This window comes from Parasteatoda tepidariorum, chromosome 3 (genome assembly GCF_982258835.1).
Source record: "Parasteatoda tepidariorum strain Cologne lab strain chromosome 3, Ptep-v5.0, whole genome shotgun sequence".
Lineage (NCBI taxonomy): Eukaryota > Metazoa > Arthropoda > Arachnida > Araneae > Theridiidae > Parasteatoda > Parasteatoda tepidariorum.
The window spans coordinates 120,529,720-120,552,630 of record NC_141757.1 but is presented as its reverse complement, the minus strand read 5'-3'; the positions used below and the strand labels follow the sequence as shown (position 1 = coordinate 120,552,630).

The 22,911-nt window shown below is 31.0% G+C and overlaps 1 protein-coding gene and 1 long non-coding RNA gene across 5 annotated transcripts in view; one reads left to right on the top strand and one right to left on the bottom strand.

Annotated features, from left to right (window-relative positions):
- The first annotated feature begins 64 nt into the window (after positions 1–64).
- The window catches only part of LOC107448747 (BUB3-interacting and GLEBS motif-containing protein ZNF207), a 35,574-nt gene continuing 12,727 nt past the window's right edge, over positions 65–22,911 (top strand). The window contains exons 1-6 of one of the 4 annotated variants that reach the window (XM_087159993.1): positions 116–359; positions 3,970–4,096; positions 4,169–4,307; positions 19,992–20,186; positions 21,049–21,075; positions 22,700–22,727. In XM_087159993.1, coding sequence (XP_087016119.1) covers positions 319–359; positions 3,970–4,096; positions 4,169–4,307; positions 19,992–20,186; positions 21,049–21,075; positions 22,700–22,727 — 557 coding nt within the window. In that variant the 5' untranslated portion in view covers positions 116–318. Of the gene's footprint in view, positions 360–3,969; positions 4,097–4,168; positions 4,308–19,988; positions 20,187–21,048; positions 21,076–22,699; positions 22,728–22,911 lie in introns of all 4 variants that reach the window. The other 3 variants (XM_071184819.2, XM_087159995.1, XM_087159994.1) reach the window with 3 other exon arrangements.
- Positions 81–4,376, bottom strand: LOC147814246 (uncharacterized). The gene is made up of 2 exons (XR_015432734.1): positions 2,335–4,376; positions 81–483 (listed from the first exon to the last, which is right to left on the bottom strand). It is a non-coding gene; the product is annotated as an uncharacterized LOC147814246 (long non-coding RNA).

The window sequence follows — 22,911 nt, the reverse complement described above, 5'->3', positions numbered from 1 at the left end:
CATTTCATACTTATTAAACTGTTTCAATGCATTGAGTTTTTTTCATTTCTGATACACAGAAAACGGCTAAGTAAAATTCATTTTGTTATCTGCCGGCTGAATAGCCACAGCCTAATTTTAATTCCCTATTTTGGTGACGATGCGACATGTTGAAGTTATTTGTATCTTAGTTTAATGTTTGTCAATAAAATTTATATTAAATACGGATAAGTAACAGTATTATTGAAGATTGAATATTATTTAAAAGTTAAAAAATAAATATTTTCTGTGTATTTCTATTCTCTTTAAATTGTTCATTTTTATTCTATATACTAAAATATGGGTCGAAAGAAAAAGAAGCCCTCAAAGCCATGGTGTTGGTATCCTTTTTGATGAAATATTTCTTCTTAATTGAACGTAGTAATATTTTTGAATATCATGAGTTATATTAAAGTATTTTTTTTCTTCAAAAAATTAACATTTTAATTTGATGGAGCGTTATACCTAACGTGACCAGACGTCCCGTTTTGAACGGGACTGTCCCTTTTTACAATTACGAGTCCCGGTGTCCCCGAAATGGACTGTGGGACGCAAAATTGTCCCGTTTTCAGAAACCACGCGAAAATTTGAGTAGCAGACGGCCGGCCAGCTACTCAATCTGGTTATCGACGCGGCAGAAGGCGTCTGGGCTTATCACACGATACAAGAAAACCACATGTTTTGATCCCAAATTTACATGCGCGAGTACGAAATCAGAAGCTATTGTAGTAAATGTTTTGATGCATACAGAAATGAAAGAATTAAAAGATGACCTTGATAGTGCAATTGTATTACAATACTAATACAAAACCACGGTAACAAGAAAATATACCCCATTATAGTGCGCTTTTTTCAACCTTACGTAGGTGTGCAAGTAAAAATTTTAGATTTCCAAGACCAACCTGGTGAAACTTCTGACATCATTGTCAATTATTTAAACCAAGTGTTGGCAGATAATAATTTGACAGTCGTAGCATTTTGTGGGGCAATGACAACGTCAATTTCGGAGGTGCAGTTAGGCGAGGAACGAAATTACAACCATCTCTGAAAAAAGAATTAATAGGTATTGGATGGGGAGCCCATGTAATTCACAATGCAATAAAATCTGCTGCAGATGGGCTACTCGTAGATTACGAAAGCGTTATTGTGAAGATATATTCATTTTTTTTATATTTATACAATTCGAGTTGAAGCTCTAAAGGAGTTTTGTGCCGAATATCAACAAATGCTCGGCTATAAAACCAGATGGCTTGCTCTTATGCCTGCTTTGGAGAGGGTTTGTATCAGCCATTAAAAAGCTACTTTTTGAGTATTGAAAAATGTCCCCTGTTACTAAAAAACTTTTTTGAAGATCCCACATCCGAATTGTGGTTTTATTTTTTTCAGTCAGCAAGTTTTTATCAAGCTGTCTTAAAACTTGAAGGTCAGACTGTATCGGCAATTGAAGCTGCAAAGGGAATCAATCAATTAAAAGACAATTTAACTCAGAAACAGACCAATCAGTTTCTTCCATTTATGGTCCGTCAATTAATGTTAAAATTGAAAGATAGTGGTACTGATATTGATGAAGAATTTGTGAAAAGGACGGCTACAGAATTTTATAAAACAAGCCGTGAATATCTGGAGCAGTGGACTTGCTTTCTCACCAAAGAAATGGATATATTTTATTGGGCAGATTTAAAAAGGTCCCCACATGGGAAGATATTCAAAAATCTCTGGATGTATTAATTGAAAAGCAATATATTGACTGTAATAAAGATACTGAAGTTTTTGAAGAATTTTCATTAATTTCTAATTGCATTACATCGAAAAAAATAACGGAATGGAATAATTTAAATATTTCCACGGAAACCCGTTGGGTGGAAGTATTCAAACACTTTCGCGCCAACAATCTTCAGCATGAAAGCTTTTCTATTGTAAATGAATATATTTTATGTTTGCCTGTTACAAATGTTCCAGTAGAAAGAGTATTTTCTATTATGAACAAATTGTGGACATCTGAGAAAACCCAGTTACAAATTTTAGTTCTAAAGGCGATGTTGATAAATAAAGTGAATATAAAAAAAACGTGCCAAGAGTTTCATTCTTACTTGAAATCGTCCCCAGCTATATTAAAACGAATTTGTTCTTCTGATAAATATAACTAAACATTTTGGGTACCTATATTTTGAGATTTGTAACTTTTAAGCCAACTAAATTTTTCTGAATAAATAGCTTTAAAAAAGTTTTTTTTTTTTCATTGACTACCTATGATTTGACCTAAATAAACCTATGTCCCGTTTTGAGTCAAAAAATAAATGGTCACGTTAGTTATACCTAAAAAATAAAATGTGACTTTTTTACACTAAAAAGAATGCAAGGGGTATAGACCTAGAAGATCTTTCCATATCTTGATCTGTCACACCAACCACAATTCCCAATGTGCCAAATGGAATTTAAACTTGCAAATTGTTTTGTTAAAAACGTGTAGATTTTTGACAGAAGGTTGCTATAAGTTATGCCCTCCCAGTTGTCCCCTTCTGTGATTGTCTTTTTTTTAGTTTCCCATGAGCCACTGCCTAGAAGTTAGCAAGACATGACGATTATTATGCCGCAAATCATGATACGGAAACTTACTTTGTCAAGTGTGTCAAAATACTTTTTCCTCTGAGTGGCTTTCAGTTATACCTTTCAAGTTGATTGTTGATTCCCTTCTATTATATTTCTTTAGTTTCTTGTATGCAGCTCTCCAGTTGCAATCAAAATAAGGTGACTTTTTTGGTACAAGAACTGAAATGGAAATAATGTCCCGAAAGAAAAAAAAAACATTGCAGAAAACAGCTAGGGATATTTTCCCATCATGATCTGTCCTGCCAATACACCCATGAACTTAAAACTTGCAAAAAATTTTATTGAAGTTATGCGACTTCCAACACTGTTGTGTTAAACGTTTAACGCTACATTTTTATTGGCCGGGAAATCAAGTGGTAGGATCCAGTTTTCCCTCATTCATTTCCATATTGTTTTGGATCTCACTAGCATAAAAATAATAAAAGTATTGTTTTTCTATAAATAATTTTTCAGTTTGTCTTGATACACATATAATTTAATAGGGTAGTATTTTTTATTTTCAAATTTAGTGGATAACAATTGTAAAAAATGATTGAAAACAATGCGACGGATTTAAGGTTATGTCAAGGTATGTCTCTTGTGAATATCAATTGGTTGTTAAGTTTTCTCTTCTGAAATTACATTATGACGCATTCGCATACATTATTAATACAAATACATTTTCCAGGGCGAGACGATGAGGCAACCACAAGCACTTCCACTGGTTCAAGAGGTCCACGAGGGAAAAATGCACAATATTGCCGTGATTACAGAGCACGGAAGCGAGCGGAGCAGGAAAAAGAGTCGTTGAATAGAACTAATGATCCTTCTACGACTGCTGATTCTTCTACAATTAACATCGCAGGTTGCGAAGTTTAACTTCTTCCACGCAGAGGGACTCCACGCACTATTTTTTTAAAAAAGACATGTGGAAGTTTGACCTTAGGGATGGCTTTGAGTTATACCCGCAGAGTTAGTTACCTTCTGTCATTTCTTTTTTTTTTTTTAGTTTCTCACAGGCCCGTAAGTTGCCTCGCTTCACACCCGTAAGTTGCCTCGACTTGGTGATTATTCTGCTGTAGATCACAAGAAAGAAATCTTTCCGACCATGTAATTAATTAACTGTTATGGGATTGAATTACATAAATGAAATGAACTACATAATTTTATGAAAATTTTTCATTCTATTAGCATACTAAATTTTAAACAGAAAAATATTGCATAAATATAGTTGGTTGGTTCTGCAGTGTTTGTAAATGAATTATTTTGACTTAATGGTCATAGCGTTTTTGGGATACTATCTACTTTGATATAGATTAAAATTCATTAGTAAAATTGTATTTTCCTTAAGTTTTTTAAAAGGTATTGCAATAGAGAATTTGAAGATGAAAAAATTTTAATTCAGCATCAAAAAGCAAAACATTTCAAATGCCATATATGTTTCAAGAAGCTTTACACGGGACCTGGTTTAGCTATTCATTGTATGCAGGTAAATATATTTATGAAGGTCATTTTAAATTAGTTTGAATAGCATTTAATTTAATGTGCTAAATTTGGTTAGGTACACAAAGAAGTTATTAAAGAAGTGCCTAATGCACAAACCTCCAGAAACAGTGTAGATGTTGAAATATATGGAATGGAAGGCATCCCTGAAGATGATGTTCGATTACATGTAATGATGAGACAAGGTGACAATAACGGTGAGTATATCTTTTGTAAATGTTATTGAAAAAATATTTCTACTCTTGATGAGAAAAAAATAAGAAAAATTAGTTTTATACTCTGGCAAGATGCAAAAATTCAGGAGAAGTAGTAATATAATATAGTGTTAAAAGAAATTATCTTAAAAATTAAAATCATCGGAAACTATGTGTACAAAAGTGATTGAAGTGTCTTCTCTATTCTACCCGATTAGTTGTTCCTGAATTTAAAAGGCACTAGAATAAAGGGGGAAAAAACTTCATTGATTAAATTTTTTAAACAAGTAATTTTATTTTTGAATTTGGGATCATTTACTATTTTTAGAAAATGAAAATTCTTACGATTGATATTAGTTTTTCAAAATTTTCAATTTGTCTCTTTAAATCATTTTAGAATTATTCTAATTATTAGTATTATTTTTAAATATTACTCTAAAGAGTTTAAATTTTATATAATATTTAGTTTTCTATGAAATTAGAGAAACGCTTCGACTGAAAATGTTAGGTTCTGATAAATATATATATATGTAATGTAAAGGAATATCGGCTAACTGAAATTAATTGTAAATTAGGACAAAAGTGACTAAAGGTACATTTAATAAAGAATTTTAATTAATAACCACAGATACAAACATAAATTACATTTGAACAAGAGTAAATGAAAGAATTAAAATTTAAGAAAACTCGGAAAAGGGGAATAGTCATGTTAGAGGTTTCATATCCGAACTTGAACTGAGTACCGGTGGTGAGGACATAGGTGGCACCACAGGGCATCAGTTGGTTGCTACAGACTCCCCATCGGGCTCTGACGACGTCCCAACGAAGAGTCAGTATTGGAGGGTGAACTCACAAATTTTCTTGGTCTACCTCTTTTCTTCAGGGGAGCAGCAGGGTCTGGGTCACCTGAAGGAGGTAGATTGTAAGGTCTTAACATATTTGCATGATAAGTTCCTAATACGTTTTTCGGGTCATCAGGATCAGCAATGTCATAGGTGGTAGGTGATCTATTTATTAAGATTACATAAGGTCCTTCACGTTTTGGTATCAACTTCTTACTTTTCTTATACTTCGATTTTCTCACTGGATGTAGGGTTATCCATACTTTATCACCTGGATTATAATAAGCTTGTCGACGATTTTTATCGAAATATTGTTTTCGTTGGTCTTGTTTTTGTTCTACACGCTCTCTGATTTGAGGTGTCAAGCGAGCGAACTTTTTTAAGTAGGGCTTGATTTCAGGTACGAAGTTGTCATTGTCAATGAGTCCTCTTAAATCATGGTTGACCTCATCCACTGTTCGAAGTTCATGACCAAATTGCAGAAATACTGCAGTGTGACCAATAGTTTCGCACTTCGAAGAATTCATGGCAAAACGAATCAGAGGTAGTTTGTCCTCCCATGTATCATGCGCATCGCCGACTAATATAGCTAATTTAGGTTTTAAGTCTCTATTTTGCCTCTCAGAGGGATTGGCTTGGGGGTGATAAAATGGTATGAGTTCTTGTTTAATGCCTAGGAAATTGCATGTTTGCTGCATTACAGCGCTGACGAATTGCGCGCCATTGTCGGATATTACTCTTCTGGGCAAGTCATAGCGTAAAAAAACTTCTTCGATTAGGATTTTTGCTCATGTAGTTGCAGTGGCATCTTCTAAAGCAAAAAACTACCCACTTAGTGCTGGTGTCTTCAATTACAAAAATCCATTTCTTTCCAGACGGGACCAAACAAGTCTATTGCGAAGGTTTCAAATCTTTGAACATAAATCGGCGTTCTTAACAATCCAGCTGGTTTCTGGTTATTCGGTTTATACCGATTGCACTCAGCACATTCTTTAACATAATCTGAAATAAATTTCCTCATTCCAGGAAAATAGTATCTTTGAGAAATTTTATTGTAAGTGTTTTTAGCTCCACAATGCCCTGCAGTGGGAGCATCATGATATTGTTGTAGCACTCGTTCTCTCTCTTGACAAGGGACTACTAACTGAGCTTCTTCAGAGTCTGTTTCAGATGAATAGCCATATAAGGTGCCTTGATTCATTAAATATCCTCTACAAGTCCAATTTATATAATTTTCGTTTTTTTCACCACTCTCAAAACAGTCAATAATCTTTTTAACATCTTCATCCTTCATCTGCTCATCACGAATATCTTTAGATTTCCTCCACGGTAAATCTATAGAAACAGCATTAATATCACAAATTAAGTCTTTAATTTCGTAAGTTGGTCTAGAAAGAAGGTCTGCTATTACATTCAATTTCCCAGGAGTATAAAGAATTTTTGGATGATATGATTGAATTTGAAGGGCCCATTGAGCCAAGCGACCAGATGGTGATTTGATACTCATTAACCACTTCAGCGGTTGATGATCTGATGCAATTATAATTTCTTGATTTTCCACATAGCCACGGAACTTATCAAGGGCCCAAACTACTGCAAGAGCCTCTCTTTCGGTAGTTGAATAATTTCTTTCAGCTGAACTTAGCAATCGACTTTGCATACTCAATAACATGTTCTTCTGGGCCTTCGCCTTGGACAAGAACTGCTCCAAGAGCATAATTGCTGGCATCAGTTTTAATATGGAACGGTTTTGTTCCATCAGGCTGAGATAACACAGGTGGTGAAATCAACCTTCTCTTCAACTCCTCGAATAATTTCTGTTCATTTTCACCCCATGTCCATTGTTTATTCTTTTTTTTTAAGTCACTAAAGGGTCTTGCTACTTCGAAAAAATGAGGGATATATCTACGAAACTAGGAACAAGTCTGTAAAAAGGACTGAACTTCCTTTGCACAGGTTGGCTCAGAAATTCTTTGAATTGAAGATACTTTATCACCATCAACCTCTACACCTTCTTGAGTTATCCAGTGACCTAAATATTTAACTCGGTCACAAGCAAAATGGCACTTGCCCCTGTTAGCGTTGAGTTTGAACATAGAAAGTCTTTCACTTTTCTTAAATCTGATAAATGTCCATCAAAAGTCTCAGATAACACTATAATATCATCTAGAAATGATAGTGCAAACACCTCTTTTAGTCCAGATCGAAATTTGTCAATATGACGTTGAAAGGTGGCAGGCACATTGCGTAAACCAAAAGGCATTCGCAAATATTTGTACATACCAAATGGACAAATAAAGGCTGTCTTCTCTTGATCTGCATCATTGACCTTTATCTGATGATAACCCGCTCTTAGGTCTATAGTGGACATGAAGTTTGTTGATTTGGCCTCAGTTAACAAATCATCCATCCTTTGTAATGGATATGTATCGGGAATGGTAGTAGAGTTCAGTTTCCAGTAATCTACACAAAATCTGATTGAACCGTTAAGTTTAGGAACCAACAAAACTGGACTAGCGTATGGAGATTCGCATTCCTCAATAATACCTTCAGCGAGTAATGAATCTAGCTCTTTCTTCAACAATTCTTTTTTAGCAGGGGTCATTCAATAGGGAGGTTCAGCAACAGGTAAGATATTTCCAGTTTTAATTCGGTGTTCAATATAAGGAGTGGCATCTCCCCCTGGCTGAAAGATAATTTTGTATTCTTCTAACAAGGAGTTTATTTCGTATTGTTGCTCTTTTGATAAGTGCTTTCCTTCATCATCTCTTAATTTTACGGCATCAGATGTTTCTAATTTAGCAACAGGATTGTCTGTGAACTTTGATGTCTCTGGAAATGTCATTTTCTGAGATACTATTACTTTTGGGGTCACTTTACCTTCAGATGGTTCTTTGTAAAAGAGATACTGCTTCTCAGGATTTTCGCTGAAATGCCAAGTGCCATTCTGGATGTTGAGCACTATTCCAACAGCTTGCAGAAAATCAGTCCCAAGTAATGTTCGATTACCTTTAGCTTTTGGCAAAGGGCGATGGGATTATCTTTCCTTCTACATTAAGATTAACTACTGTAGTTAAAGCTTGGACATTTCTCTCTTTACCATCAGCAAATACCATTGTAATATTCTTTTTGTTAAAGATAAAACCTTTGTCTTTCAACAGTTTATAGAATCTCTCTCCAGCAATAGAATTGGATGCACCGGTATCAGCGCAAAAAGCTGCACTCTCTCCACAAACATTTAGAAAGATTGAACTAGACGGCAAATCCGTTAATTCAACTGCATACAAGTTAATATAGTTCACAATAGGTTTTGTTTCTCCTTTAAACTTATTACGTTTAGGGCACTTTGATTGAATAAATCCAGGATTACCACAACCATAGCAATGTATAGAAGTTTTTCTTTCTGGTCGGGCATTATAAAATTTCAAACCGTCAAAATTCGCATTTCTGGTTTGGGGACTCTCTAGGATTAGGAGATTTAAATCACCTATCTTGAACAAATTTTTCGTTTTCTTTAAAATATGATTTCTTGGCAATAGGGGGTCCATTTTTCTTCATGCTATATCTCATATTTTCAAAATCAAGCTTATCGGCTAAAATCAATGGATCATTCAGCTCTGACCAAGTATCCATAAAATGTTCCTTGACATCAGGAGGTGTATTTTTCTTTATTTGATCAGCAATGATCAAATCTTGAAGTTGATTGAATTTGGAGATGTTCAACTCAGTAAGTCATCCTTCAAAATAAGATTTCACTTCAAAAGCAAAATCTCTATATGTTTTGTGTGCACCTTTATTGTGTTGAGAAAACAATTGTCGAAATCTATCAACCGTCAGTCTATAACACTTCAACAGCATATATCTTTCACCTTTGCTTAACCCTTTGAATCTTCTTCACTTTCTCTAGCAACTAGTTGATTTATTACCGGGGGTAATGAACCACTCAGATATGGGATCCAGTTTGTTTCAGGTATGTTAACAAATTTCAGTTAGGTAAAGAACGATCTCATCGTTTTTAGGGTTGAACTTCGGAGGTATACGACTTAAATCAAACTTCGTTTGCTCTGCTTCTTGAGCAACAGATGGTCTCTGCAAATTCTGATTAACTTCTAGTTGAAGTTTTAGTTTTTCCAATTCGAACATGCGTTCTTATATCCAACCTTTCTTCTTCGACCATCTATAAAGCATTGTCTTCGGCTGTTTTTTGCTCAATCAGTTTAAGTCTTTCTCCAATATAGTATCTTAACATATTTCTCGTAAATTCTTCATTGCATGAAGTAGAACTTAAAATTATATCTCGCAATTGAATTACTTTCAAATCTTCTGTAACTTGTAACCCAAGTTCTGATGCTAGTAATTTCAAATCACTTTTGCGACCCTTTCCTAAATAGGAAATCCTGAACAGATAAATGAGTTTATTTCTTATAAAAACAGTTTCTTCAAATGTCCATTGGTGTAACTTAAATGGATTAAGGGGGGAATGGGAGTACTACTAATAACTTATATTAACATACAATAAAATACACTATTTTTCTATTAAAATTGCAAAAAAAGAATTAATATGCATAATAAAATTAATATAGATAAAATAATAATTAATATGAATATCATGAAAATATATTTTAATTGTTAACACTGTATGATGCAATATTTATGTTTTGACAGAAACAGAATATTTTTAAGTTAAATATCAATAAACAACTCATCTATATTGATTTGAATTTCTTTAAATATTTAACATTCTTGTAATTCACAGAAAATAATAATCAGATGAACCATATTCTATCTATCACATTGCAAAATTTTTTTAAGAACAAAATCTTTTATTTATTTGAATAACATCAATCAGTAAGCAATATAAATGACTAATTATTAATCTTTCACTTTTAAAGTGAATGTATATGTAACCACAAAACCATATAAAAGTTAAAACAATCATACAAAATATTCTGCAAAGAATAATAAATCACTAAATATCCTTTTTCTAACCGCTAATACATTTACATTAATCTTTTTCAGAGTCATCAATTTTCTTTCTTTAAAGAATGAATAAGAATTCACCAAAACAAAACAGCATTTCACTTACTAGACGCCATTCAAGGTCATTTTTTTGTAGATTAGTGAAATTAATTTATTTAATTTAGATTTAATTATCGAATATAGTTACATAATTGTTTTTAAGTGTAAGTTATATTTTACTTATTAGAATAACTCCTTAAAGTTTCATGCTATCGTTTATTTATATATATATACAGTGAAGTGAACACTCAATTATACAGAGGTGTGAGGTGCCAAATGAGAAAAGCGCATAAGTAAAAGAGACGCATAAGTAAAAAACTTCAAAATTCTAAAACGCAACATAAATTGCAGTGACAATATAAGTAATTATATTTCTAAAGATTAAATGTTAATATTTATACTGTTTTGGTGTTTACTAAAATTATACAAAGAAATAATTTAACATACCTGAAGGCAATTTATTTTCTTGCAAAATAATCCTTACTACATGTTTGTATTTGTTTTTGCCGACGTATTTCAAAAACAGTTTTTTTTCTCCAGTTCATATAAATGGGATAAGGGAGTTTCAGAAGCGGAATTAAAATGTAAATAGTCACGAATAGTGTCTAAAGCTTCGAATACTGCTGTGTGATTTGGAGGAACTTAATCATCCTCCACGTTCTCATCGTCCATATCATTGATATCTCTTAATTCCGTTGTTAATAGATTATCATCAAAAACAATAAATTCATTAAATAAAAGAGTCCATTAGATGCAACTTTCTATTTGTTATCACTAAGATCGAAATCCCAATCTTCTTTAACTTCATTCATTTTAACCATAAATTCATTTTCATCTGAAAATAGATATCTAGCTTTTTTTGAAGCAATTCCTTATGCTGGATGGTCCAATTCTTCTCCATGCAGCACATACCACATTCATAACTTCAAGAATTGTAATCTTTACGTCGGCTGATGCTGATTTGCCTGTTTCCAGTTCTGCAAGATATCAACAAACCAATGTTTTTCTGTAATGCACTTTTAAGGAACGGATAATGCCTAAATCCAAAGGCTGTAGCTTGCTTGTGCAATGTGCTGGAAAAAACACTACTTTGATATGTTCAAAAGTTGGCAAGTCTTGTGGATGGGCTGGACATTGATCCTTTTCTTTTTCCATTTTTTTTTTTCTCAAATGAATGAAGAAAGAGCAATAAAAAAAATTTGGAATCATCCATGCTGCTCTATTGCTTGAGCACTCTCAGGGAAGTCACTTAATTTTTTTAAAACAGCAAGACTTTTTCAACTTGCCAATAATAAAAGGGGAATGTTTTTCTGATCCATCCGCATTACAACATAATAAAATGGTTAATCTTTCTTTACTGTTTCTTCCAGAGTGGCAGGATTCCCCCATAAATGCCAATGTTTTCTTATGCATTATCCTGAAAAACAAACCAGTTTTATCACAATTAAAAATGTCCTTTGTTTTGTATCCTTGAATTAAAGATTTTAATTCTTCTTTCCATTCCTCTACAGTCTTTTTGTCTACACTTGCACTTTCACCAGATATGGTACGAGTTTCTAAGCCATGTCGAATCTTGAATTTCTCCACCCATCCATGTGAAGCTGAAAAATTTTCAAAGTTTCTGCAAGATGAACTGCTTTTTGCCTAAGTAATTCAATATTAACCGGAATGTTAGAAGCACGAGCTTCTTGAAAAATTTATATTAGATCAACGCATAAACGAAGGATAATTATCATTATTTTCCTATCTAATGTACTGAGACCTATAAAAATCTTTGTATAAAAGAGGTGGTGCATAAGTGAGAGATATATATGCAGTTGAACCTGTTTATCTGGAATCTCACAGGAAAGACGAAAAATGTTTGAGATAAAGAGGTTTCGAGTTATGCAGGTAATTGAAATAAATTGAATTTAATTATGAAATTCTCTTAAAAGCACTTTTAATTGTTTTTAGTAAAAAAATATAGGCATATAAATTAATTATACCACATACATCTATTTACAAAACATTTTTTTAACATACATTTAATGCTGAAAAAAAAATTTCGAAGATTTTTGACATCTAACCATATTTTTTTCGATTATTCTTCTAAGGTTAGGAAGAGCACAAATCCCTCATAGCCAACATTTTCCTCACATTCAAGAACAGTTTATAAGAATTTTTCTGCCTCTTCATCTGATATTCCTTTGATAGTATCTATGATTTCTGCATGTTGCCAGGCAGTTGTCCACTTGTAAAAATCTTCAAAATTAATGCTAACATTAAATCCAGATTTTATTACATTCCATTCTGGCAAACCTGTCACTGCCTTTTCAGCGTCAGCATTTTCTACTTCTTTACTGATGCCTTTAACCTCTTGTTCATCATCTTCACAGCTATTTTTAAAACCATTTTCGAAAGTTTTTAGTGATGCATTTCTCCAGACAAAACAGTCATTCTGATACCATCTAACATCTTTATTTTTGGAAAAGAACTTTTTTCATCGATAGTGTTACATTTTTTAAAAAATATTGTGGTGCGAATTGTAAGTAAATTTATTTATATTTTAAAAATAATGGGTTGAAATATATATTATGTACTTGGATATAGTACTTGAGTGAAGAAACAGGCAAATTATTGAATTTCCTAACTAAGCAAATTAAGGCCGAAAATAGGATAACAAGTAACTAAATTAAGGGGATCGTTAAGGAAAAGTGGTAGTCCATCGTGGGATAACCCAATAGGTTCACAAAGTGTGAGGTTTAAACAAATTGCTATCACCAAATTTGGAATAAACTAAGAATTAATCAAAATCATAAATAGAAGATGAATAAAACAATGACATTCTATATCCAAATATATCATTTAATGCAATTTAAAGATGTTTCCAGAGAGGAATAAAACAAATACCCATAACAATAATAAAAAGTACTCACCACATACTGGAGAAATAAAAAACATCATGAAAAGAGAGACAAATAAAATCACACATTTCTTTGAATTCACAACTTTTAATTATGAATAAACTAGCAATTTATTTAGCAAAACATATCTTTTGCTGCATTTAGTAGTGCAAGAGAGACCTTTAATAGAAATGGATGACAAGAGAATTAAAAAAGAAAAGGCATCATGCATAAAAATAAAACATAAGAGAACGAGAAATTTAATTGTTGAAAAAAATATAAATATAGAAAGAAAGCATAAATGTGAGAGGGTCTTCAATTTAAAGAAAATTAAAGGTATAAATGTGGATATTTAATTTACAGTAATTGATTACAGTTATGGATTTAAATTTAAAAAAGGATGTAAAAAAGATAAAATCCCCTCGATAGGGACCTCAGTCCGCATCTCGGAGAAAGCGGCAGAGGGCACACTCCTTGGTGTATCAAGCAAAAAGGCTCGTGAGAGAATGTAAAAGTGTGTTAAAGCATCTTGAAAAAATTCTTTAACTTGGGTAGACCCAGAAAAGCGTTAGCCAATTAAAATTAAAGAGAAAAGTGTTTGAAAAATAAATGAAGAAAAAAGAAAGGTGGGAATAGAGGGGTATCTCTCCCCACAGGAAGTGCAATGACCGCGTTGACCATTGAGGAAGGTCAAACAGAAAGTTAAAATAAATATAAACTGCTATATTAAAAAAAGGAAATAAAGGTTTAAGAAAATTGAAGATTAGATATAATTAAAAGAGTAAATTGTTACATTACACAAAAGTGTAAATGTGATAGATGGCATCTACAAGTTTGTGTACCAACTGTTTTATATAGTTCACTTTAAAACTCCTAATTATCCTTTGATCCATTGGTTGCAATTTTGAGGTGAAAATGAATTTCTATTCTTAGCTTTCTTATCTATGTTGAAAAGCTAACCCCTGGTGGTCACTACTCATGAACCCCCACTTACTGCCAGAATCATTATATTCCTTTCTACTTAATGAAGTGCTGGGATAGTGATTAAAATTACAAGAAGCACCCCCAACCTGTTCGTCCCTACTTCCTGTGGGTTCACGAAATTCATCTCTGTCTGCAAGTTCTACTGATAAAGAAAGTTTTGACATTTATGCTCTATTATTAGAAATTCGAGAAACAGAGATTTTTGATGGGGGGGGGGAAATCGACATAAACATGGAAAATACATTGATTTTAGACTGTAAATGTAGAGAATTTTAGAAATTTTGAGATACAGAGGTTTTCGAGATAAACTGGTTCAATTGTGTGTGTATAACCAAAATTGCTGTCACAATATCTTTTCAAGATTTATTTGTAATTCCTAAAATGTGAAGTTAGTGCTTGAATGACCAATCCCTACTTATACAAAGTCATGGCCAATTTAAGGTTTATTATTTATTTTACTTGATTTGTGCTTTTAAGATTTTTCAGTGTTCTTGAGTAATTTTATAAAAAGTATGCTTTGAGTTGTTCCCACATTTAATGCAAAATGCTGTGGCAAATAATTTTTAATAAATTTAAATTATTTTATTATTTTAGTTAAAAGCAATTGAAATTAACAATTCAATGCATGGAAGACATTTACGCGCTATAGCGCGTAAAATACGCAAAAAATTGAAATCGGACGCAAAAAAATGATCGCTATGCGTCCCGCGGGACGCGTAAATTTTTGAAGAAAGTTTATAAATTTCCCGACTTTTTAATCTTTGATATCGAAACATTTTAATAAAATCGAAAAATTGGGACGCAAAAAATAAATCGGTATGCATCCTCGGTATATAAAAAAAAAAAAACCCTGTCTCCAGAGTTAGACCAACACATGTTAGACACACAGGTGGGAAACCAGTTCTATGACTCAAAATGTTGACCATTATAGCAGGAAACATCCTACAAGACTTTCCCCCCAAACTTCTTTTCTCTGCTGAAAACAGTGACGTCATCGGAACTGAGGGACGCAGGTGTTATTGAATGGGGGGGAAATGACCGTACCGGATTTAAGTGACCTCGAATGAGCAAGTAGAAAGAAAGAGGTTGAAGGGGTGGGAAAAATTGAAGGGGTTTATTTTCAAAATATCATAGTACACACGTAGAAGATTAGGGTTGATTGGTTATTTAATACCTACGTCATGCAATCACATTTTTAGTGGCCCCTTACCCTTTATTTTCGAAGGAGGTACTTACGCACCGTTATATTAAGCTATATGTTACTTTTAGTTCAGTTAGAGTCAAACATTTTTAATGACCTGACCTACGCATCCAAACTTTTAATTTTGTTTTATAATTAATACATGTGCAATAATTAAACGATGCCTAAAGTACGTAACTTTAATATTAGGTGGAAAACTGAATTTAATTGGTTAGTCTACGAAAATGGTAAAATGTTTTGTGATATATGCCGCAAGGCACGAATAAAAAATGCATTCACCACTGGCTGTGAGAATTTTCAACGTAGCGCACTAGTCCGGCATATTGACACATCGGGAAAAGACTCTTCTGCTCATCATTTACGTGCTCTTAATATATTAGAACAGCAACGGTCTTTTAAAGTGTCATCTGAAAAACAAATTGCTAATTGTGTTCAAGATTATTCACAAATGCGAACGGTCTATTGGATGGCTAAAGAAGAAATAGCAGAAGCTAAGTTCCCCGCATTAATTGAATTGCAGGTAAGTTTTTATTTTAATTATTAAAGAATTATAATTTACAAAAATTTTTATGTTTATACAAGTAATTAAATAACAGTTACGCAAGGGCCGTATTATACGGTTTGAGTCGTGACCACGTGTCAAATTTCTTTTTTAAATATTAACTTAAATGGTCATTTTAAGTATAAATTAGAAGAGTGTAATAGGATATATTTTATTTAATGCTATAAATATTAATTATTTTTGTATTTCCGCACCACAGGCCGTGATACGGAATTCAGCTTTCAATTATTCAAATAAGCGCCACTTTTTCTCTTTTAGGGTTTCCTTATAAAAAAAACAGAAAGATAGTTTTCAAAAATAATTAATTATAAAAGAACATAGTTTCACTATTTTGTCTTCTCTGTAATGCGTATTTTTATTAATTTTTGAGTTTTTTTTTTGTTCAGTTTATTGATTGGGCCGGTCGTTTACAATAAATAAGAATCGAATTGTGCCATTTTGTCTTTGCTGTAATGCGTATTTGTTTTCTCCCTACGATTTGGCTATAAAACTTTGGATTTTTTTTTTTTTGTGGGATTTTTTAAAAAGGGCAAATCGTTTAGAATAATTAAATAATGGAATTGCGCCATTTTGTCCCCGCTGTAATGCGTATTTATTTTATAGCTACGATTTCTATATAAAACTTTGAGTTTTAATTTTGTGGGATTCGTTTTTACAATAATTAAATAAAGGAATTGCGCCATTTTGTCTTACACGTGATTTGTATTTTCATTCTCGCTAAAATTTCTCTATAAAAACTTTGAATTTTATTTTTGTGGGATTCATTAAAGGGGCCGATCATTTATAATACTTAAATAAGAATGGAATCTCGCCATCTTTTCTTCTCTGTAATGCGTATGATTATTCTAGCTAAGATTTCTCTATAAAAAGTTTGAATTTTAGTTTCGTGGGATTTATTGATAGGTTGATGGTTTTACCGTTTTTATCTTCGTTGTAGTGCTTATAGATTCTGTGTAGATTACATCATTTAATGATTGTTTAAATAAAATAATTGATTAAAAAAACTTATAATAGTTTTATTCCTCTAAGAAATGAATTATGTCATTTTATTTTTGTGATTAAAAAAAAGTTGTTTTTTTAAAAAAAAGTCAATAATTGGTTTGCAACTACTTATGAATTAGATTAAATTTTAATAAATTGACTACAATGAATAAGAAATTTAAAGTTAATTATTTTTTTGTACACTGCAAAATATATAATTCAATTTTAGAATTGTAATTTTTTTATTAATAGAATTTTTTTTTTCACTTACACTTAAAAAATTTTTTTATTATTTTGTTTGTTTTATATTTATTACGACACATGTTTGGATAAAATAATTTTAAAACCCCCCTTTTTTTTAAATATTCATGTATATTTTTTTTATTTCAGAAAATGAATGGGGTGAATTTTCAGACTAGTACTTACCAATCTAAACAGTCTATCTCTGATATGACATCAGCATCGCCCAAGCTATTAAGGAACTTTTGATACAGAAATTTAAACCATCATCTTTTTTCGGAATTATTTGTGATGAGTCGTGTGACGTTTCAAATTTTAAAAAACTTATTGTGTATTTAACTTACATAGATGAAGATGGGTATGGTAAAACCGCGTTTGTGGACATATTAAACATAAATGATGGAAAGGCTGATACAATTGTCAATTCTTTAAAATCTACAATGGAAAAATTAAACATTGATTTAAATAAAATTGTTGGTCTTGGCACTGATGGTGCAGCAGTAATGACTGGCTGTAAAGGAGGTGTTGGTGTGCGATTAAAGACTGCTGGTGCAACGCATTTGCTGCAAATTCACTGTTCTGCTCACAGGGTTTCTTTGGCCTTGTCACAAGCAGCGAAAAATATTAAACAGACTAAAGACCTGGAGAATACTTTGCAGCAACTTTACCATTTTTTCGATGATAGTCCTGTCAGAGAATCTGTGCTACGTCAAATTTTTCAAATAAATGAAATATCGGAAATAAAATTGAAAGAACCCAAAAATGTTCGATGGCTGAGCTTGTATGAAGCGGTGAGCGCTGTAATACAGTGCTTTGGGTCCATTGTAGAGGCACTTGAGCATATCGCCGAAAAAAATAACGATTTAAACTCTGTAAAAGCAAAAGGTTTGTTGTCAAAAATAAAGAATGCCAATTTCCCATTTTTACTTGCGATCATACTGGACGTTTTAGAGCCAGTAAAAAAATTAAATGTATTATATCAGCATCAAAATGTGATTTTCTCTAAGGTGAATGTAATGGTATCCAGTTGTATAAGTGTTTTAGAGAATCTTAAAGGTAATAAGGGGGAGCATGAAAATAATTATATTGAAAATTGTACTAATGATGAAGATGATGTTGTTTATCAGAATATAAAACTTGGAAAGCAAACTTTAAATGAACATTTTAAGTCTAATTTTATATATGAAGTTGTAGGTAATTTAAAGTTTCGTTTCCCAGCGGAGTCATTAGATGTATTAAAATCACTAGATTCGATGTTAAACCCGTTTAATTATCCAACGAATTCAGAGGAATTACTGAATTATGGATCAGAAGATATTGATTTATTGATTAGAACATTTGGAGAATTGATTTCTGATGATAAACTTAAAAATAACTTTCAGTATTTTAAACAGATCGTATTAAACTTTAAATCTATGAGTATGAAAGACTTTCTTAGAATCTTCATCAAACAGTATAGTGATGAATTTCCAGAATTTTCTAAATTAGCAAAGATAGCCTCAGTATTGCCAATTTCATCAGCTGATGCTGAGAGAGGCTTTTCAGCCATGAAAAGAATAAAGACATGTGCTCGAAATAGGATATCTGAAGGAAAACTGAAAACATTAATGATGATTACACTTGAAGGGCCAGATATGTCAAATTCCCAAGATGTAATTATAAGAGCACATAAGATATTTCAGTCTTGTAAAATACGTAGAGGGGGAAGCACACTAATAAAAATATTTTACATAAATTTAGATTTTGTTTTATTTTATTTTTCTATTATATTTCAATATTAGCATATTACAGCATTATAATTGTTATAATTCATGTACTAATAATCTATTAAGTATTTTTCAGAAAGATTATATTTGTTTAAAAATTTATGTAAAGGACCCATTTTTTTTCAAAAGGACCCAGTTTTTTAAAAGTCATGGGTCCCAGGGACCCGGGATTTTGAAAGCCTAGTGTCTTCCCTGTCAATGTTATCAGATTTGTCAAAGTGGTGGATTAAGAAACCAAACATGCTAATTTAATTTTGATGATTGTTTTGAGACTATTTTTTCCTGAAAGTTATTTAAACTTTTTTTACTATTTATTTGCACAAGGAAATATTAAAATTATTATTATAGAATCTTATATTATTTAAGATTAAATTTTATTTTCAAACTAGGGAACATTTTCTAACCTGTTTATTTTTTAATAAATTTTCCATTTTTGTAATTTTTCCATTTTTCTATCATTATGAATAAAGTGATAATTATGAGTAAGGTTTGAAAACTTACACATAAATTAATTCAATCTTTCATCTGCGAATCTTTTTATTTTAAAAAAAAATTAGAACTTTCTTTAATTTTGAAAATTTCAAAGCAGTTTTTAAAATCTGTGTACTTTTAAAATAAATTACTGAGTTACTGTACATTTATATCTTGTTACATTATATTATACATTTTATATCTTGTTAGTAGGATTCTGCATCGAAATGAATTCTGCTTAGCTAATTATTTTTTAATATTTTTGTCAAGAAGACTAACTATTAATAATTTATTGTGGTTTCTATAACTAAATGTTCTTCCTAAGTTCCCTTTTTAATTGGTCCTTTTAAGTCTTCTTTTCAACTACAAACTGTTCTTTCCTTTTTTTTCTTTGGTTAAAGTATTTTGAGAGCCTTGTTAATAGTATCCAAAAATGAAATTGTAGTGTTTACAATAACTCATGTAGTGATAAATAAAAAAATTCAGCAATTTTTAAATAGGCGTCCCATGTACAATATTGCGGCCTCTTTACTGGAAATTTCTGTACTTTTATATTTTTACTTGAGTAAGATGGAAACATTTAGACTTAAGCTTGTTTCACTTTAAGTAGGTTAAACAAATTTAATTTATTGTGTTTATGCATATTTGCTTATATTTTGCAATAATGTTTATAAAACCTTTTTCTTATTTTAATTATTTTCTAAATAAGTATTGATATGAACTTTTCTATTCGCAGTAGAGGTTAGAAATTCAGATGATGAAGATTCCTCTGGTCTTCCAGACAAATCATCTGGACCAACTATGCCAGGAATGCCATCCATGCCGGGCATGATGCCCGGCATGCCACCTATTCCTGGAATGATGCCAGGAATGCCTGGTATGGGATTTCCCATGATGCCAGGACAGTCTCCACTTGGACCTATGGGGCCAATGGGTAAGGAATTTATTTAAAATTTCATAAGTTTTAGGTAACACCGTGCTCTAGTTTGTTCCATTTTAAATTTTATTTTTTAAAAAAAATTAAGATCTATGTACAAATAGAGATTTAATGGGGGTTTTTTTATATCAAATTCTAGCTTTATGTTGTTTATCTTTAGAATAAAACTAATACTATTAAGACACTACCTATAATAAGAATGTTCAACCATTTTTGGGCAGGCAAGTGAGCTACAGAATAAAGTATTGAGGACGAACATTAACGTAATGCTGTTACTATAAAATTATGAATATTGTTTAAATTCTGTTTAAAGTTAACATGAGTTACAAATGTATAATTAATCGTTTAGTATGTTAATGTATAAATAATAATTTTATCTTTTAATGTATAATTAATCTATTTAGATAATAAATTTAAATTTATTTATTAGATAGAAAAACAAATTATGAAAAATTTATAGGAACCCAACATTGATAATAATTGATAGTATCATGCTGTTGCTAGTACATCGAAATTATACTTTTATTTATTAAATTGTTTTTGCAAAATAAAGTTTTATTGTCTTTATTTATTATCCTGATGTATCTTATTGCTTTAAAAAATATAAATGCAAAAATAAAATTTATTAATTACAAGAGAAAAGGCCTGCTAAAGTAAAGTGTGAAAATAAAAGTTCTTCTCTTGTTATCAATTAATATTTACAGTCAAAATATCACTCTGGATTACCAAGAAGTACTGTTTTTATGTGTATTTTTGGCTCTCTATTCTTCTAGTTAATTCTCATTTTCTTTATCCGTATTATTTCTAAATACTACTAATATAAATAACTCTTTTAACTGTGCTTTCTTTTTCTTTTAAGACTTACCATCTTCTGGCTTAAATAAAGGTGGGCTTTTATTCATTTAATTACTTTATATTTCTCATCTTTTTTTTTCTTTTTTTTTTTTTTTTTTTTTTTTTTTTTTTTTTTTTTTTTTTTTTTTTGATGATTCATGTAGAATCTGTTTTACTCTTAAAACCGCCATATCACAAAGTTTAAAAAGGTGAAATATAATTATAAAAATAAAGGGTAATACTTCTTATTTAAGATTTTTAAGCATTAATAATATCAGTAATTGATGATGTTAGAAAGTAGTCATGGTCATATTGTAGTTTAACAAATATGAGTAGTATCCTTAAATTATTCTCCGCAAATTTTTAAAAATTAGGCCACCCTACTGGTGAAAATTAATTATTTACCATTTGGGATTGTCCTTTAAATTGTGGTATTTGATAGCTACCAAAATCTGGAATTCCTTTTTTTTTCTAACAAAAGGAAAAACAAAAGATATTTGTTTATTTGACAAAAAAATTTATATACTACCTATTAATTGTAAATATCTTGTAGGCTTGATTAATACAGCGCCAGAGGCTATTATATTGTCTTAAATAGTATTTTAGGATTTGTTTTCCAAAATTAAATATCATCCTTCCTATTTGAATTTTCTCAAAGTCTTCCCTTTTTGAATAAAAAATATCTTAATATAAGAAATGGCTACTATGGCTGATTTATTTATAATAAAATGTAAATCTGAAGAGAAAAAAACCCATCTAGGTTTTATCAGGTCGGATTTTTTTTTAAGCCTACCTTCCTTTCTGGGTATATTTTGGATTAAGTAACATCATTACCCTGATTTTATTGCGATGAACTACAAAAAATTTGTTTTACTTAATTTGATAACATAAAACCACTGAGAATGGCAATCAATAATAATAAAAAAAAGAATTGCAATTATTTTACGTTTGTAAATTGTGTTGCTATATGCTTTTCAGTTTTATGCATGATTTGGTAGTGTTTTTCAGTACTGATTTATTGATAATTTTCTTTATTTTATTCACCCTGTAGGAACAGCGGATATTCCGCTAGTATTTTATAAATCTGCATTTAGATATAACCTTAGGCATGTAACCTTAGATACAATTTTTTCTCAACAATACAATTATATAAGATGCTAGGCATGTAACCTTAGATAGAATTATTTCTCTGTTTTAATACTTTAATTAATTAGTTCTGTCATTATGTTCTTAATTGTATTTCAAAAAGATACTTTTAAACCACAAAGAGAAAAACATTCTTTTAAGTTTTTTTCTTTGGTAGCAACATCTGCTCAGTAATCACATGTCTTACCATTTATTGTGTTGAATTATTTATTTTAGATTATCTTTCTATTTTAAGCATAATACTGTTATAATATTTACTTTTTTATTCTTAATGATTAACCTTTCTATTAGGTGACTTATTTATTCATTCCTTGTTAATAATTTTTTTTATAGATATATGTTGGTAAATAAGATATATAGTTAAGGCAATTTTATATAAAACAGATATCTAGTTCATGGATGTCAACAGTACAATTACGCATCTTATTTTATTTTATTTTTTAAAAACGAAACAAAATTTTCTATGTGTCTGTTCTTGTACAATGTAATGAATTTAAATTTTCATACTCTTTCTGTATCTCTTCCTTTAGGCATGCCTCCTGGATTTATGCCCCCTGGGTAAGCTTCATTATTTTCTTATATCTTTTTTTTTATTTATTTACATTACTATATAACTATTTTTTACATAACTATTTAAATTCGAAATACAGTGAATGTGCATTTAATATTTGAATTTTTTTTTTTTAAACAAAATATATCCCTTGCTTATTGAGGAGGAAAAAAACTTTTTTAGTTTTTTTCC